The following is a 14,393-nucleotide window of genomic DNA, read 5'->3' on the forward strand; positions in this document are numbered from 1 at the left end:
TATAGAAAATATTATTATCTCAAAAAGTAGAAGTTGAGTGTTTGTTATAATAATTGTTTAACACTAAAATTATTAGTAAGGGTATAACAAGAGAATAAGTGACAACACAAACTTAGTGTTTGGTATATTAATACATATATAAAATATAACATACACTGTGTATGTGTATTATATATGCAGTAAAAAGAAAATTTGAATTTGACGAAGTGAAAAAAAAAGAAAACAAAACGAGGTGGTGTAATTTTTAAAATTAATCAAGAGCAATTTTAGATGACTAAAATCAATTTTTCAACATATTTAGATCTCTCAAATTTAGATGAGTTTTACGAATTTTATTGAATATCCTGGAAAGGAATAAGATACCTACTATCAAATACAATTGCTTTAGCAATAAATGCCTTGTGTAACATATTACCCAAATCGAGTTTGGATTGCTTTCAGTTATATTTCATATTTGAAATTCCTTACTGTACCTTTTCATTTCTTTCCAAATAATGTTGTTGAGGACGATCCGGGCAAGAGAAAGGATGAATTCCTGCATGACAGACAGAGAAGCTACAACCATACAAAAAAAAAAAATGAAACATGATTTTTTGTATTGAAACAAGAAAGAAACATGATGAAAGAGATTCAGGCGACAAACCAATCTTAGAAACACCAGATTTCCCAATCCGCATCGTATAAAGAATTGATGTAACTGTTATACAACCGGCAGCAAGCTACCTTAAAGAAACCTCATATTGAACCCAAAACTCCAAGGCCAATGCTCCAAGACATTCGCAACTATACTCAAAAAATAAGAGGGCAAAAAAAATGAGACCTACCCTTTACCAAAAATTACAGCCATCCACCACTCAACTAAAATACTTGTTCAGAGAAGACTACCAGACATTCTTACAAAATATATGCACCAAACCCTCCCTCCTCTCACAGCCATGAAATATACCCAACCGTTCCTTGATCAATATATATAACCCATCATGGGAAATTGAATTTCCAATCCAAAGGAAATATTTAGACTAAACAGAAGATTCAGACTGAAGCAGATAAGGAAAAAAACAAAAATAAATATTGGTAGAGACAGGCATCTTTTCCTCTACGATAGCCTACTCACCAAAGATGAATAACCCTAACTGCGACCCACACCACGGCTGCAGCTCCATCGCTCTCTAATCCCACATTCTGCTTATTTAGCAACTGGGAAATCCAGAAAGCTCAAGCACTCAGCTCTTACGAGAAAAGCCTTCAGGCTCATTGACCATCACAATATAGAAGCAACCAAATGCTTTACTGGAAATGCAACTGACTCCTGGTTTTTTTAAAACCAATACTAAATTGAACAGCAAAGAACTGGGTGCAAGCCAAAATCTCGAGCCACATGGTTCTCAAAACTGAAGTCATGAAGCAGTAGCAGCTGATGACTTCTCCAGTTTTTCTTTCTCAATGTCTATTCTTCTCTGCTCTGCATGCTGCGCGACACCATTTGCAAGAGCCTGGTAATGGAAGTCTAGTGTCTGAGTTAGGTTCTGAAACCGCAGAGCATCTGACACTTGCATTGCTTTTCTCAATCATAGGGAAAAAAAACACAAAACAGAAAAGGGAAGTGTGTCAGAGACCTTGAATTACCAAAATATTTGAGTGTTGATTTCATAAAGAATGAAGATTGGAACTTTGTTGGGAAGTACAGAACCATATAGTGATCTTTATAAAAGCATTCATTATATGATAATTAACACAATGAATATTCATCTGGATCAAATGCTTTATAAATCATACTCACATTTAAACCAGTTAAAGTTTTGGATTCCTTGACGCAGGAATACAGTAGAAATGGTAATTGAACCAAACATATTAGGTTAACCAACCTTAAATTAGGTTATCAAATGAAATTGACTCCTGAAAGATAAAAAGGAACACATTCCATATACCTCTAATTGTCTCCACAAAGAAAATGAAAGGATCCACCTCGTCAATAGGTGACTGCAACTCTTCATCATCACTGTAATCGTCATCTGAGTCATCGTCTTCATCATCATCTGCATGGAAAGCCTTTGCCTATAACAAATGTCAGTAAAATCAGGTAACTACTTGATAAAAAGCAAAATAGTGCATTCAGGTACTACATTTCTATTAGATGATAATTCAAGAGCCTGGAGACCAAATCATATAAGTCCTGATTGATTGACATTTACTAATCACTCCTTTTAATTGGTTTCTAAAATTTTGGCCTCTCATGCACCAGTACACATTAGCACGATGATGGAATCCAACACACAAGATAATTTGCATCCATCACCAACAAGGAATAAAAATAAGCATTAGTAAAGAGCACAAATAAATTTGTGTCCCTAGCTTATTCCTCGCAGCACAGTTGACACAGCTGTAGATTCAGGTAGATTCTAAAATTAAAAGCATTAACCACACCCTATGAAAATACTTTCATGTAGAATTAATGCTACAACTGGTGTTTGCCATTTCAAGTCGTCCAGCTCATATTGATAGATCCTAGTCAGAAGCGAAAGTAAATTAATAAAGAAATTCTCTTTGGGTGAGAATAAACCACAAGATTTTAGATTTAATAATTGTCTGCCTTCCTTGCTGCTTGGGAATGGTTTAAATAAATAAAAATACAACCACAAACTCCTACTTTTAAGCAACTAAAGATAACAGAGGAAATAAAATAGTGCAGAAGTTGGCCAGAGATTGTGGAGGTTGAGAGTGCAGAAGTTGAGCGGAAATCGTGGGGGTTGATCATGGAGTGTTGACTGTATTCTGGGGATTCCTTTTTTGGGTTGCTGTTGGGATCTTATGATCCTATCATTGCCTCCCCCTTTTTAGAACCTTGTCCTCAAGGTTCAGGTACCTTTAGTCTCTCCGTTCAGCCAGGTTTCGCAAGATCATCATTCTCTTCCTTCTCGTTGCCTTCTAGAAGTAATAGTTGGGATCGGCAGCATCTGTGGCCGAAGGTAAACTTTTCGTCGCAGTGGAAGCACAGACCTTGTGCTCGCCGACGCTGTGCCTCTTCCCAAGATAACCGCTTGGGAGCTGCGACTGTTTCTGCTAGAGCTCGCAGAGTCTAGTCGGATAGTGAGCGCAATCGTGGGTCGGTTTGATTCCGCCCGCCCCAATCGAGCCTACCTTGACGACCCAACTGTTCCTCGCGCATGCGGGCCAAACTTATTGCATCCTTCAAGGTCCTGAGCTTGAACATCCTTATCCCTTCTGCTATCTCGGGCTGAAGTCCGCCCATGAAGGTGCCAATTAAAGCCTTTTGGGTCCACCCGTGGACCCGGTTGCCAAGCCGTTCAAACTCCTTATGGTACTCTCTCAATGGGCCGACCTGTTTAATTTTAGACAATGTCTCATCAAAGTCTTCCGCCTCTGATGGCCCAAAGTGGACCCAAAGTTCTACAAATCCGGTCCATGTCACCATTCTTCTTTCTTCTTGATAAGTCCGATGAAACCATTGCCACCACTAGTTGGCTTCGCCCTCCAGGTGGAAAGAAGCTAGTTGGACTTTCTACTCTTCGGGAATCCCTTGATACTCAAAGAATTGCGCGACACGGTTGAGCCACTCGGTCGGATCATCTCTGGAGAAGATGGGAAATTCTAGCTTGGTGAGTTTGGAGAAGAATGGTTGTCGGCCATCGTCACTTCACTCAGCTCCTTTGTCGCAGCTTGGTCGTGCTCCTCCATTTCAGTTTGGGGTGCTGCAGCTGGAGCCCTCACGGTTGATTAACAGGGTCTCCGTTATTCGTTTGAGGGTGTTCTCCATCTGGTGCAACTTATCCGCGACTCATAGCTCCATTCTGCTGAAGCTATCTTGCAACCCCCCCACGCTTGCTTCGAGTTGTTCAATCCTCTCCTTATTAGACATGGCTCTGATACCAATTGATAGGTCCCATTCAGAAGCCAAAGTAAATTAATAAAGAAATTCTTTTCGAGTGAGAATAAACCACAAGATTTTAGATTCAATAATTGTCTGCCTTCCTTACTGCTTGGGAATGGTTTAAATACATAAAAATACAATCGCAAACTCCTACTTTTAAGCAACTAAAGATAATGGAGGAAATAGAATAGTACAAAAGTTGGTCAGAGATCGTGGAGGTTGGGAGTGCAGAAGTAGAGCGGCAATCGTGGGGGTTGATCCTGGAGTGTTGACTGTTTCTGGGATTCCTTTTTTGGGTTGCCGTTGGGATCTTATGATCCTATCACATATCCATAAAAATGAATATCACCACAGTTATGATATTCAAATGAAGTTTTACATCTCTTGCAGTACATGACCAATCTATAGTTACTTCCTTGTAATTCCAAAAATCAAGCCAACACTTCTTGAGAATATTCCGGAACCTACAGCTGTAATCCATTTGTTATTCAAGCCAACACTCACCCATTAATAATCCATTTGTTATTCTTCCCATGTCAGCAGCCTTTTTTAAATTTCCAATTATCTAATTTCAATAATTAATATTAATTTATTAAATTTTTATTTCAAATTATGATGATTTTAATTTTCGTTTAGAAGTGGGCATCCAAGTCAGTACCAGGCATCGATGGAGAGGACAGAATCCACTCCTATTAAAAAATTATTTTAACTTTAGTGTTTAATACTGATCCAAAATGTTAAATTAAATTGATTAATTATAACTAGTTAATATTTGATAATATCTCTAATTTATTATCATTATTTTTAAAGAGGATATTTTATATTCTCTATTTTCTTTTAATTTTTATCACAATTTTTGCAGGCTTTACAAGGAAGAGTTTGATTGGAGATCAAAACTGGACAGCATCAGTTTCAGGGCTCCGGATGAATCCAGTGGGCGCAAGTAGATGAGTGTTTTTTTAGAAGAAGAGATCCTTAGAAAGTCTCAAGACGTTAAAAGAGACAAGGTACCGGGTCCAAATGATTTTAATATAGGTTTCCTCCAGGAGTTTTGGTACATACTGAAGAAGAATATCATAGATCTCCTCAGGAGTTGCATGAAACAAGGTCCTTCATAAAATCTCTCAATTCATCCTTCTTAGAGCTTATTGCCAGGATCAGAGGGGCACACAACATTATAGACTTTAACCACATAAGCTTAGCTGGGTCTATTTGTAAGCTGATGTCATGGACAACAAGACTGGAGACTGTCAGCAAGTTTTTGTGGGAGGAAGGCAAATTTTTTATGCTGCCTCGATTGCTAATGAAGTGGTCGATGAACTAGAGGAGAGAACTGGTGCTTAGCTTGATATAAAAGAGGCTTACGATCATGAGTTGGAGTTTCATGGACTATATGCTTATGACGATGGGTTTTGGAAAGAAATGACAGCGTTGGGCTAAATACCACTACAGCGTCTTCTACTGTTATTGTTAACGGAGGCCCATCATCATTCTAGCCCATCATCTTCCTAAAGAGTTAAGGCAGGGTAATCCATGGGATCAGGTGCTAATTTTACCAATCAAGTATTTAGGTTTACCTCTGGGTGCTAATTTTAGGGAAGTGAAGCCATGGGATCAGGTGATGAATAGGTTTAAACAGAGACTAGCAGGGTGGAAGAGATCCCTCCTTTCTAAAGGGGAGAGGCTTACATTTACTAAAAAACAAATTGGGTAACTTACTGATCTACTGCATGTCCTTTTGACCATCCCAGTGTGGCCAATAAGTTGGAAGCTACTAAAAGTATGTTCCTTTGTGGTGACGCGAAGGGCAGAAGAAGATATCATTTGGTAGAATGGAATGAGCTCAAGAAGTCACTATCCCAATGGTTTGAGCTTGCGGTCCTTGGTGGAAATGAACGAGACTTTGCAAGGTTGTGGAAGTTTACGAAAGAGGAAGGAACGCTTTGGAGAAGGATAATTGCAGCCAAACTTGGTATCGAGACCTTAAGGGAAAAGCATGTGGAAAAAGACCAGTGCAAACTGAGATAAGCTCCAGGCGTGCATCAGATGGAAGGTTGGTAAGAGGGATAGAATCAGACTTTAGGAGGGTTAGTGCATGAATGGTGATACCCTTAGGAACCAGCATCCTCAAATTTTCGCTATAGCCCAATAGAAGATGGAGAAATCTGTGAATCTTTTGTGGAAGTGGATAGGGCGAAAAAGGAAAATATTTGTTAAGCATTCTTTCCCTTGGGACTCTGGACGGTAGCAATGATAACCCTCAGCAGTGCCTTACTAAGAATAGGTCTTTTGCGATCAAGTGCTTCTATAGCCAATTGTTCAAGCATGAAGGAAATGGTGTTAGATTCCAATTAGACAAATTTGGAAGGTAAGAGTTCCTCCCCATTTATCATCTTTTGCAAAAGAGGTTAGTGGGAAGTCCATTTTGACAATTGACAAGCCAAGGAGACAGGACAAGATTCTGGTGAATGCTTGTTTTCTTTACAAGAGGTCAGAGAAGACTTCCAGATTGCCGTCATCTAACACTCGTGCCCAGTATCAAGATTTTATATTGTTTGCTACACCAAAACTCGGGGACAACTTTTCTCCAACCAGGGGAGAGTGACGCAAAATGGGTTATACCTAGATAGATTAGAAGTTAAAATTCTAATGTTAAGACTATTATATTATTTATGACTCTATTATTATAGTTTTAATAATTTTAGAATTTTATTCCTTTGAAAATCTAGATTTTCTTTTTTAAAAAATAAAATGTATGAACATATTAACAAAGTACCACAGAAGTGCAACCCATTTACAAAAGTATTACATATTTGTTAGGCAATCTATTATATATCAAAAATCATCCACCGTATATAAGTCATGCCCAATTAGTATCTAAATTTCCTATTTATTTTAATATTTCCTATTTTGTATTAAAATTAGTATTCTCAATTTTTTTAGCATGAATATTCTTCTTTTGTTAGAAGTAAAATTCCTGATTAAATTTTTGGTATTTCCTAATCTAAATTAGGAAAAACATACTTAGCACTCTATGAATATGATTGTAATCTCTTGAGAGGATAGCATTCATTTATTCAATAACATTTGAGAGTTTCTCGTTTTTCTAGTCATATGATGCTTAAGACTTCTTAGATGTAATGTTTAAAAAGTCCTATATGTGATGTCTAGGGTTTTCACCCCCAAATCCCTAATCAGACAAATTAACCATATTTGTCCAACATCATTAACATTTTGTTTATAATGTTGTGGTTTGGGGAACCTAGTGCATTTAAATCTCTGATCTTTTGTAAATCTCTTGTAATTGGATGGGCATCCTTAATACCTTCTATTCTAATTTCATTTTTTATCTACAAAATAAATACACAGCAGGTATATTATCATATAGATACAACACCTTGTTAGAGAATTTTTAGCCAAAATAATTTCATCAACTTGTTAACACCAAATGCAAACTTGATCAGGTGGAAGTGTAGAAAATGTTGTTTATGTTGCCACATATAACCAAAAACCAATAGGAACCAATCGGATAAGTTGAAACTGCTTCAGATGGGCCTGAAGAAGTTTGGTCAAATCTACATGAAACATCAAAAAGAGTAGTTTGACAGAAATACCAATCGCAGGTCATACACGAGTCCAACATAACATACTGGTCTCTGATCAGCCATGAGTGTCAAGCTTCTGATTAGGTTTACTTTAATGAATATGGTTCAAGATCAGTCACTGAATGTTGTTGACATGACTGCAAAAGTGGAGATGTGGCAGAGCAACACAAGGGATGCTATGATGTGACTGTTTTCAAGGTGGTGCGAGAAACTGGAACTTTGGGGTTCAGATGGGTGAGATGACTTCTAGGCACAACCACCAGGATGATGTAAACATTGGACAGATGAGACTGTTCAATGCCACTAGTTTTTCTTCCAGAGCAGGATATCTCTTTGTAGTTCTGGAAGTGTATGGCACTTAGCTCTAGAGCAATCTTTTCTTCACGTTCCTTTTGGAAGTAGGACATTTAGTAAGGAATGCAATGATAGAAGCTACGATCTTATACCAACGGATGTACAAGAAGTAGAGTTTGAAACATTGTCAGGGATGGTCTAGAAATAAGAACTGATACCCAGAAATTAGAAGAAAATAGAGGGAAAAACAAAAAATAGAGAAAAAAAAAGGATGAAATTTAGAGTTCGAGAGGAAATAAAGAATTTCTAATTCCTTAAAATCAACTTAAATAAGCCGAGTAAATTGAAGATACTAAATATCAAAAATATTATGCAAATTTTTTCATACTAAAGCTATTCTTTGAGGAGTTACAATAAAGCTATCCTACTTTAGGATCCTTTTATCATTTTTAATTTAGGTTAAAGCTTTCCATTTTCAAAGGATTAATCTTTTTTTTACAATGAACTAGTGATGAACCTTATGATGTAAAATAAGATGCATATGATTGGGAAATATGTTAAATGCTATATCTATAATAAGGCCAAACTCAATTTCTAATCAAAATTCACTTGAAAATGAAGAGTTGAACATTTTCACACAAATAAAATCACAATGTACAAACCTGTGCGGCCAACTTCTGAAGTCTTATGCTATCAGCTTCATCCCCATCCTCAGTGTCAACTCCCATTTCCTTGTCAGACCCATCACCATCATCATCTTCATCATCAGTTTGAAAGCCATCCATATCATCATCTTCTTCGGCCTCTTCCTCTTTGGCAGCTTGTACCACACAATGTTGAAAGTAATTTAACACTCGTGAAAAGAATTATAGTTCTTTTTAGGGAAATTTTTGATACTACAGAAGACACTGGAAGAGAGAACAAGGAGGGACAGAGGCACACCTGCAACTTGCTCTTTGTATGCAACTAAGAGATCAAGAGTGGCCTTGAAAACACGCTCCAAAGCTTCCCCTGGTAACTGATCAGCAGGGAGACCAATTACTGAAGTTAATCCCAAACAGCAAACCTTCTTATCATGTTCCCTGTATCAGAATTATCAATTCTATTAAATGGACCACAAACAGCAACAAGCTAAAAGATAAAGATCTGTCATGGTCTCCAGGTTGAGATGTCACCATGGTCGGACAACCATGAAATCTAGCAAAAAATACATTAAAAACATATGAAATCTTGCACAAAGTGGGACGCTGGCCTGTCAGACTTCCAGTCTTTATCAACCTATGATGATAATATTTTAGGGTTCAGTAAAAAGTACCCTTTTGTTTCGCATCAACGATGAAGAAAACCCTCAATCTCTAGAGAAATACTCTAATTTGTGAAATTTAGCAGATTTATTCACCTCCTTGGAGTACGTGTATAGGATGCTACAACATTTGCTTCAAGTTTCTAGGATCTAAGCTGATAATTTCCTAGCCAAAATCAATGACATCCTGACCAAAAAGTTTAACAAAAATAGCCAAAATTTCTAGACCAAAGGGAGTTATACCATTTCATCTGTCTCGGACAGATTCCTAAGGAATAAGTGTAGATGATCACATTTCTTCCTATTGTTGGTTCCACACTGGTAAATTGCAAATAATAAATGCCAACAACTAGACATCCCTAGGAAAAAAATGAAATAACTCTTCTTCACATGTGCTTCCTGTGGGAAAATCACTGTCTTCTGTCTCAGTATTAGCAAATTAATTTGATTTGATGTAATCAGTTTCCTATTTTTTCTCTTTGTAACTACCTCAAAAAATAACTACTATTCTACCCATAGACCTACCCATGTATATGCTCCTTCTCAACATACAAAAAAATCGGTTGCTGTCCAAAAAATTCCACATGGCCCTAGGCTCTGTCCTAGATTTTCATTGGCCTTCATTGCCAACTTATGCCCATACATTTCTGTTAAGAAAAAAAAAACAGAGTTCATTGTGGATTTATCACTGGTAACAGCTGCCAAACTGCATCGCATGCTCCCTCACTAGACTTGAGCTTTCTATCCACAACTTTAATCACCAGAATCCTCGTCTTATGTCTTTGCTGTGGATCCTTACAGGAGATTCTACACACCATTCTAGACAAGATATTAGAAACAACCAAAATGATTTCATCCTTAAACATTATTGCCGACTATAAAAACCTTTTGTAGAGCATGTGACAGAACAATGAAACAAGGCAGTTAAACAGTAACCCATAATGCAAATACAGCGTATATGCCAAGAATGTGACCATTATTGGAGTGCTGCAATTAAGCACGCAAAAGATGCTATAATGTTGAAGAATTCTCTTGAAAAAGAACAACTTTATGATTTTTTTGCAGGTCCCAACAGTAAATTGATCAAGTCAGGGTCCAGATTCTTGGAAATAAAGACATAACATCTCCAAAATGGATAACTTCCCAGGCTAATATTCCAATTTACTTTATGGGAATATAACCTTGTGGCTAGAGTGAGAAAGAAGCTAGAGGCTATATGGGGTAGATTTCTATGGGGTGGCTACAAGGAGAAGAAGAATATAACCTTGTGACTCTTTTTTTTTTTTTGAAATAAAAAGAGATATCATTCCAAAGGTACCAAGGAGGTACTGCCCAATATACAACAGTTACAGCTCAATCAAATGATTTAAAACCATCCTCAAATTTTCAAGATCCTGAATATTATGTTCCAAGAATAAAGAATCAAAAAGATGAAACCATCTATCCTTGATGTTTTTAAAATTATTTTCTATTCCCTCAAAAGCTCTTGAATTTCTCTCTTTCCACACAACTCACGTTAGAGATAATGGAATCAGCATTAAATATTTTTTCTTATCACACAATCTACCCCAAGCCCACAATTCATCCTTAACCGACCCCACTATAACCCATTTGATTCCCAACATTCCATAAATAGAAATTCATAGATCTGGCGAACACCACAATAATATATGGTTACAAGGTTCAGCATAACATTTGCACATATAACATCTATTCACCATTCATCTCCCCTTCCTCATGAGCACATCTATAGTTAAAACACTTCCTCTGCACACTTCCCATAAAAAAAGTCAATCTTGGAGGTGCTTTAGTCTCCATACTTGCTTAAATGGAAACACAGATTCAGCTTTCACCTTTCCACCTCAAAGGTTACAATATAGGGATTTCACAGAAAAAATCTCATATTTCTCCAACGTCCACTGTTTATAATCATCCCGGCCACCCACTTTTAATTCAGATAATACCAGATATAGTTGCTGAAAATCATCAATCTCCCAATCATTCAAATTTCTCTTCACCTGCACATCCCACTAGCTATGGTCTCCATTTTCCACATATGCCTCCCTTACCGTCATATTTCTGTTCTGAGCAATCTCGAAAATTCTTGGAAATCTGTCTTTAAGTCTAGCATTTCCAACCCAAGTATCATCCCAAAACCTTATCTTTAAACCATTTTCAACACACCATCTAGTACATTCCACAAAGGCTTTCCTACCCTTTAATATATTCTTCCATAAACTACAGTCATGGGCTCTCCCATCCACACTCCACTCATCTCTCCCACCCCTTGCACCCCATCTAGCCCCCACCATAATCTGTCACCTTCCCTACAATTTCTCCATAACCATTTTACTAACAAGGCGTTATTCATTTGAACAATAGATCTCAACCCCAATCCTCCACATTCCATAGGGTTTTTTACCTCCTCTCATCTTACAAAATGAAATTTCCTTTTATCTATCTCATCACCCCCATCCTCCACATTCCATAACCTTGTGGCTCTATATGCGGTGAAAATACCATTTCAAATAGGTGGGTCGGGTTAGAGATATCTAGTTATTCAATAAGCCCTCCAAGGGAAGTGATTGTGGAGATTCATATATAAGCAGCATAGTCTGTGGTGGAGAGTTGTCTGTGCAAGGTATGACTTGAAAATCCCCCTTTCTCGTAATAAAATTCCACTAAATTCACCCATAACAAAATGCCACAATCAAAGATTTGTTCTCAAGTTCCCCTGGAAATGGAGCTTCGGCAATTCAGCTGACCAGGAACTTAAATGACACATATATGACTTTATGATGTTGTTCAAAGATATTTCACAAGTGGTGATTTCCGTTGAGTCCAAGGATGAACTAGTTTGGTGGCTTAACTCAAGGGGAATATCCACTGTCAAGTGTTGTTACTTGCACTTGGCCAGGGGAGAGGGGATGTGTGAGAAACTTTTGTCAATGATGGTCTGGAAAGTAAAGGCAAAGCCCAGGGTGGTTTTTTTTTTTTTACTTGGGAAGCGATGAGGGAGCACATCTTAACAGTGGATAAGCTAGTAAAGAGGAAAAAAGTATTGGTGAATAGTGAACTAGAATCTTGCAAATCATATTCTTTTTTGGTGTTCTTTTGCGTACTGGTGATGGTCTCCAGCATATGGCCTATTGGGTTTAAATTGGGAGCTAACCAGAAAAGCATCAAAAGTAATAACTATACTTTAAGCCTTATCCTCTGGCTACTTTTTGGATTATTTGGAAGGAGAATGTTAAGAACAAAATTGTTCTTTACCCGCAGAATAAAAATCAGTTCAGCCTATCATCCTCAATCAAATGGTCAAATCAAGGCTGTTAATAAGATAGTAGAAATGTGCCTCTGTTGTTTCACGGGGGATCATCCAACACAGTATGCTTATATACAGAGTATCATTCTTCTTTAAAGGTCACTCCCTTCCAAGTTGGAAGCTGTTGATTGTGAGTTAATGACCATGACAAGGTATTACACATTCTACACTCTCAATGGCTGCAGACTCAATGATGGATGAAACAAATCTATGCAGTAGCCATCAGTAGTGATCTTTCAAGTAGGCGGCTTGGTTATTTTGAAGCTTCAGCCTTATAGATAGATTTCACTTGGTAATAAGAGGGTATAGAAGCTGTCTCCCTTATTTTATGAGCCTTTCAAGATATCACAAGGGATTGGTGATGTAGCTTACAAGTAGGATTTACAATCAACCACCAAGTTGCATCCAGCTTTCAATTTTTCTTCTCTCAAGGCTTTCCATTGACAGTACGGTGTGTCATCCACTCTCCCTATCATTCATCAAGGAGTTCCTCATCATTCACCTTTGGCTTCCAAAGATTCATAACGGACAGCATGAGGTTTTCATTCATTGGGAGGGTCTTTCTCCTGTAGATGCTTCTTGGGAGCTTGCCAATCACATGAAACTACACTATCCTAACTTAGCGCTTGAGGACAAGCACCTATTCAAGGGAGAAAGTGATGTTAGGAACAAAATGGTTCCTTACACGCAGGTTTAATAAAGAAGGAATAAAAATAAAAATGAAGTGTCAAGTGTGTATTAGGGTAAGAAATAAGTCTGTTATGAGACAATGGCAGTTTAGGCAATCATGAAATTCTAATTATAGAATTATTGCTTCCTCTCTTGTACATAACCTGTGCTCTGGATGAAGACAACATGATATGAAATTGATGTTAATGAAGAATATGTTTTTACTCTAGAGATCATAGGGTTCTCTCTATGCAATTATACCTATTGATTCTGTAGTTACTCGCCCATAACGCGATCCATCAAAAGGGGTCAGAAGAGAGAGAAATAGAAGAGTTTTTGAGGGCATACTCTAATTTTGATAGATCTAAAGATGTTTGATCCCAAACCATAAGCTTTTTGTTAGGGGTCATCTTCTTTATTCTAGTGGATTCTTGGAGACTTTATAAACATTTTGTTAAAACTGTAAATACTTTTGTATACAAGTTGCACCCTCTTGGTATACAAGTGTATATTCTTTGGTTATTCACCAACCCAAAAATTGCACAAGGATTACCATCCACCTACTAGAAAACTTTTGCCTCCATTGATTTTACTTTTAGTAAGAAAAAACCATATATGAATCTACCTATCTTCAGAGAGAGACCATGTCATCTATTTAAGATAAGGATAAGACTTATTTTTACTTGACTTCACCAACACAGTCTCAGTACGAATCAAATCCATACCACCTGCCAAATCTCCTCAATCTGTGTCAACACCCTCACTCCCTTAGACCACACCCATGACAAAGAACAATGAAGTTCACATTCAAAGAAATTTATGTAAATATATTCAAGACAGAGACCCAGGATCTTGAGCAACTAGTGATGGTCACAAGGTAGGTATAATACAGGCATTCAGCCCCTACAACTACCCCCATGAAAAAGAAAATTCTATTCTACCCTCCCCTATACTGAAGCAGGTTTAAATTTAATTACCTATCCTCACCCGCAAGCAACTTCTTACATCCGCTACCGAATCCAGTACCCACTATTTACCCACCCCAGCACCCCCATCCAGTCAAACCCACCCATTTAACAACATTTTTTTACTTAAAAGAATATATAAAAATTGATCATGTCATAAAATCTAAAAACATTCAAATCAAAATTTAGGAAAAAATATGTAAATTAATATTTAAATAATATGTTGCTCATCAATATTTAATCAAATTCCATCAGTCTCTTGAGTTAATAAAATATATTAGAATAATTTTAGAATTTATGAGCAGGTTCAGGCGGGTACGGGGGAATAAATGCATCATCCATA

At 37.3% G+C, this 14,393-nt stretch overlaps 1 protein-coding gene across 1 annotated transcript in view; it reads right to left on the bottom strand.

The window, feature by feature from the left end:
• Positions 1 to 648: 648 nt before the first annotated feature.
• The window catches only part of LOC110815022 (ARM repeat superfamily protein), a 36,470-nt gene continuing 22,725 nt past the window's right edge, over positions 649 to 14,393 (bottom strand). The window contains exons 19-22 of the mRNA XM_088216608.1: positions 8,731 to 8,870; positions 8,451 to 8,608; positions 1,929 to 2,055; positions 649 to 1,558 (exon numbers count right to left, since the gene is read on the bottom strand). Of these exons, the coding sequence (XP_088072734.1) occupies positions 1,398 to 1,558; positions 1,929 to 2,055; positions 8,451 to 8,608; positions 8,731 to 8,870 (586 nt within the window). The 3' untranslated portion in view covers positions 649 to 1,397. The remainder of the gene's footprint in view (positions 1,559 to 1,928; positions 2,056 to 8,450; positions 8,609 to 8,730; positions 8,871 to 14,393) is intronic.

This window comes from Carica papaya, chromosome 3 (assembly GCF_054855325.1).
Source record: "Carica papaya isolate Zhongbai chromosome 3, ASM5485532v1, whole genome shotgun sequence".
Classification (NCBI taxonomy): Eukaryota; Viridiplantae; Streptophyta; class Magnoliopsida; order Brassicales; family Caricaceae; genus Carica; species Carica papaya.